We start from the raw sequence: 5,200 nt of genomic DNA, 5'->3' as shown, positions 1-5,200 counted from the left end.
GAAATGGCTGAAGCCTTGCTTCTATTATTAAATAAACAATGTGCCAAATTACTTTTTTTCAAACAGTCTCAGTAGCATCAGCTAGTGATAGCAACCTGAATGCTCCAGAGTGAATAGGACCGAAACCCACAATGAGTCCCGTGGGCTATGACAGCAAAGAGAAAAGAGGAGAACATGAACGCGCCCTGCCCCCCGCGGGGCCCTTTTGTGCTGTTCCTGCTAACGCAGCAGACCTCCTGCTATATAGACCCTGCTCCCAGCCCTACACACCCAACAGCACCATCCCATCCGAACCGCCAACACCAGCCATGGGGAAGGTGAGCCCAGGGCTCCCAGGGCACTCAGGGCTTCCAGGGCCTGGGGAGGGAGCTGCCCTCCGGTCAAGGCCTCTCTCTGAGCCTTGTCTTCCCTTACAGATCACCTTCTATGAGGACCGCGGCTTCCAGGGCCGCCACTATGAATGCAGCAGCGACCACTCCAACCTGCAGCCCTACTTCAGCCGCTGCAACTCTGTGCGCGTGGACAGTGGCTGCTGGATGCTCTATGAGCAGCCCAACTTCGGAGGCTGCCAGTACTTCCTGAGGCGGGGGGACTACCCTGACTACCAGCAGTGGATGGGCCTCAGCGACTCCATCCGCTCCTGCCGCCTCATCCCCCACGTGAGTCCATATTCTGATCAAGACTGAGTACTCTGACTGCAGTTTCCAGTAAAGGGTTAAACGCTGGACACAGGGCTGAGCCTGTTGGTAAAGGAAAAAAAAAATCCATGAAAGCTAGAATTGATTAGTTCATAGACACACACACACACACACACACACACACACACACACACACACGACAAAAAGGAAAAGGAAAGTGTTACCCTGTTACAGATTGGCGGGTAAGTATTTGCAGAGTAGGAACGCATGGAGGATGTATGAAATCTGTGTCTGGTCTTGAGATCATTTAGCATGGAACAATAGAAAGAATTAAATGTGCTATACTATATGGTGGCTACTGAACACAGAAGTGATATGCTTAAGCCCTCTTTCCTCTCTTCATCCCCTCCTCGCATATCTGGGATTTCCTCCATCTAGTCCCTCAACCAGGAGCAATACAAATGTTTTTCACAGCTGTGCCACTTCGAGTCCACAAGTGTGTTTTAAAATGCCAGCATTTATGAAAAATTGGCCCTTGGGCTTACTGATTTTCTCTCCCCGTCTTTTCCTCATTGTAATTATAAATTATAAACTGAGCAGCCCTTGCTGTCTTAGACTCTAGCTATTTAGTATCTTAATGTACTTTAATATAAGATCACATCGCCTAAACGGCAAACCTCAACAACCAGCTGTTACAGGCCAGGATTCCTCTGTGATGCTCGCTTCACAGTGTGCCCCATAGAAGGCAATTCCACCCTGGCGGCATCTGAACGCCTTTTGCTCGTACTTCTCGACCTCAAAAAATCGCTGAATCTGCCCTCATGGTGACGCGTTAATTAATGTGTTTATCATCTATTCCAAACGGCTTGAAGCAAGGGTGGGGGGCATCCTAAGGCTTTCGAATCGTTTCATCCCTGCTTTTCTCTGTTTCTGGGCCTGCCAGGCTGGCTCTCACAGGATCAGACTGTACGAAAGGGAAGACTACAGAGGCCAGATGGTGGAGTTCACCGAGGACTGCCCCTCTCTCCAGGACCGCTTCCACTTCAACGAGATCTATTCCCTCAATGTGCTGGAGGGCTGCTGGGTCCTCTACGAGATGCCCAACTACCGGGGGCGGCAGTACCTGCTGAGGCCCGGGGAATACAGGCGCTACCATGACTGGGGCGCCATGAACGCCAGGGTGGGCTCTCTGAGGAGAGTCATGGATTTCTATTGAATTGGTTTTTTACTCTACCCTTTCTCCATCTGGAAGCTAATTAAATATTTTCTGTGTGTTCCCGCACTGATTCGCTTCTGGTATTTCTTTTTTCTTTCCTATTTATATTTATTGGTTCAAAACAGGGTCTCAGACCTACATTGCCCGTGCTGGCCTCACACTTGTGATCGTGTGTGTGTGTGTGTGTGTGTGTGTGTGTGTGTGTGTGTGTGTGTGATGTGTGTGTAAGTGTGTGGGTGTGTATGTGTTTGTATGATGTATGTGCATGTGTACAGCCCATGTATAAAGAACCTGGTTGTTACTTGGGAGCCATACTTTGGGTCCCTTTAAAGCAGGCCTCTTGCTGGCCTGGCCTAATGAATAGGCCAGAATGACTGGCCAGAGGGACCCAGAGAGATTCCTCTCTGACATCATGATGCTTAGCTTACAAGCGTCAGCCACCAGGCCAGGATTTTCGCATGAGTCTGGGCATCAAGCTCAGATCCTCATGATCTCAAAGCAAGGACTATATGGACTGAGCCATCTCTCTAGTTCAAACTTAAGATGCTTTTGACTCAGCCTGCCCAGCTCATTATTTTGCTTAAATGTGAATGCACACATATTGGTGAAATTATTAAGGCCACTCCATGTAGTTAAAAGGGAGGTTTATTTTGAGGGGTACTTACAAATGAAGGGGTAGGTTACAGGGTCTGGCAAGGGTATAGTGCAGTTCGGCCATGTTCTCTGGAGAACTCTGTTCGGTCTACCTCCAGCGTCCAGAGTCCGGGCACCCAGAGCGAGACCTCTTCCCGATCCTTGGTCTTCCGTTTCCTCCTCCGCCCTGCCTTGTGGGCGTAACCATTACCGAAGCCTCAATGGGGGTTGGAACTTCCAGGCCAATGCTGGGATGGCTATCCATTACACACACATGCAAACACCACACACACACACACACACACACACACACACACACACACACACACACAAGTGCAAGTGGCAACTAAAATGTGTGATCTATGAATAACAAAGAAAATTCTCACAATAGAAGTACACCTTCATATGAAGACAACTTTACAGTTTATAAAACATCTTTATGGGTTGGAGAGCTGCCTCAGAGGTTAAGGGCACTTATGAGGATCCAGGTCAAGTTCCCAGCACCAATATGGTGGCTCACAGCTCTCTGTAACTCCAGTTCCAGAGGATACAACACCCTCTTCTAACATAGGCAAGCACATGTTGTACACACACATGCAGGCAAAATACTCATATAAAAGAAAAGCATTTAAAATCTTTTAAAAAGTAAAAACAAAATACCTTTATACCATTATTTCATGAGTCTTCAGCCTCTGAAAAACATGTTGCTTCACTCATGGGGGGAGCAGAAGCAGATGCACACACAACCCTTAGGAAGTTCTCAGGGAGTGCTGCAGAGGACGGGGAGGAAGGATTGCAGGAACCAGAGGGGTCAGGGACACCAATAGAACACAACTCAGAGTCAACCGATCAGGACTCATGGGGGCTTGCAAAGATCAGGGAGTCTGTAGGGGTCTGATCTAGGTCCTCTGCATATATATTATGGCTGACCAGCTTGATGTTCTTGTGGGACTCCTAACAGTGGAGGCAGGGGCTGTTGCTGATTCTTTTGCCTGCTTTGGGGATCCTTTCCTTACTACTGGGCTGCCTCGTCCAGTTCTGATGTGATGGTGTATGCCTGGTCTCACTGTAGCTTTTTATGCTGTGTTTGGTTGATGTTGTCCCTGGGACTCCTGCTCTTGTCTGAGAGGAGGTGGAGGAGAGGTGGATCTGGGGGAGAGGGGGAAATGGGGTGGGGGAGACTGGGTGGAGGGAAGGAAGGAAGGGAAAACTTCAGAGAGAAGAATTAAAAATGAAACATAACAACAACAACAAAAAGAACTTGTTGCTTCAAACCAGATGGTTAGAAATCTCTATATTCAGTTTCTTTGAGGAGTGATCACCTGGAAGCCAAGATTCAAAGAGGGTGTCCAATTTTGAAATCAGGTTTCTAAGCCTGGGGACCATAAGGGACTTCAGAGTCTCTCTCTCTCTCTCTCTCTCTCTCTCTCTCTCTCTCTCTCTCTCTCTCTCTCATGCATGTCTGTGCACCACTTGCAAGGCTGATGCCCACAGAGGCTGTGGGACCCCTGGAACTTGAGTTACAGATGGTTGTGAGCTACCATGTGGGTTCTGGAAATAGAATCTGACTCCTAGGGAAGAGCACCAGAGGCTCTCTTAGCCACTGAGCCATTTCTCCAGCCCTTTCAGAGCACTTCCAATTCCCCAAAAGTTGTATGAGAAGGATGAGCTTGCAAATCTTTGCCATACTCCCTGTCTGCTGTGGCAGTCACCTGATCCCAATGTGGCCATTGACACATAAGTAGAGGAACATACAGAGCAGAGAGGGGACATGTCCACTTGCCCATCTGAAAGGGCAGATGCTCTAGCAGTACATCCCCTTTACTTCATCATCTTAAATCAAGAAGGCGACACTCTGGAAGGAAAGGACACAAACATTTCACGGATGCTGACCTTGATGTCCTCAAAGCTCTGAATCAACACTAACAGCCGTTACCTTAAGACTTCTTGTAATACCTGGCAGGGGAGATACCATGGTCACGAAGGTGGTTTTTCCCAGGACAAGGCTTATGCAACACTCCAAGATGTGTTGACCCCCTGTGATTTCCCCAAATGTGGGAAACTCGACTTCATAATTTGTGGTAGTGGGGGACTGTGTTCGCGCTCTCCCCTGGGAGAAAAAAAAAATAAAGATTTCTTGTAATAGGGATAAAACAGACCCGTGTGTACATAAACCCTGAAGTGGGCGTTCCATTGTTGTTAGTCCAACGTACATGTGTAGCTGAAAGAGAATAAGAAGTTATTTTTCAGAAATTAATGGCTTTCATTATGGAATCAGGGACATTCATGTCAAAGTAATGTCGACACAGACTCCAGATTCTTACCATGGGATCAATGCAAACTACTAATCAATAATTGAATTTAAGGGGCTGGAGAGATGGCTCAGAGGTTAAGAACACTGACTGTTCTTCCAGAGGTCCTGAGTTCAATTCCCAGCAACCACATGGTGGCTCACAACCATCTGTAATGAGATCTGGTGCCCTCTTCTGGCATGCAGACAGAACACTGTATACATAATAAATAAATCTCAAAAAAAAAAAAAAAAAAGAATTGAATTTAAGCACAATGGATAACTAATAGCTTCATCTCCCTTGTGTATACACACACAAAGTTATATATGTTTACACAATCTTGTACATACACAACATGTTCTAGCACACTATGCATAAGGTTCTAGGAAACTAAGACCTGCATTGGTTATGTTGACTATCCC

General features: G+C 47.1%; 1 protein-coding gene and 1 non-coding gene across 2 annotated transcripts; both read left to right on the top strand.

Annotated features, from left to right (window-relative positions):
* The first annotated feature begins 277 nt into the window (after positions 1 to 277).
* Positions 278 to 1,922, top strand: LOC118573284 (gamma-crystallin D). Its single transcript, XM_036173552.1, has 3 exons — positions 278 to 317; positions 417 to 659; positions 1,582 to 1,922. Exons 1-3 carry the CDS (start codon positions 309 to 311, stop codon positions 1,852 to 1,854), a joined length of 525 nt encoding a protein of 174 aa, XP_036029445.1. The 5' UTR covers positions 278 to 308; the 3' UTR covers positions 1,855 to 1,922.
* Positions 1,923 to 4,439: 2,517 nt separating this feature from the next.
* LOC118573534 lies at positions 4,440 to 4,600 on the top strand. Its single transcript, XR_004943645.1, has one exon. It is a non-coding gene; the product is annotated as a U1 spliceosomal RNA (small nuclear RNA).
* The last annotated feature ends 600 nt before the right edge of the window (positions 4,601 to 5,200 follow it).

The sequence above is a fragment of the Onychomys torridus genome, chromosome 23 (assembly GCF_903995425.1).
Source record: "Onychomys torridus chromosome 23, mOncTor1.1, whole genome shotgun sequence".
Classification (NCBI taxonomy): domain Eukaryota; kingdom Metazoa; phylum Chordata; class Mammalia; order Rodentia; family Cricetidae; genus Onychomys; species Onychomys torridus.
This window is presented reverse-complemented; position numbering and strand designations above follow the sequence as displayed.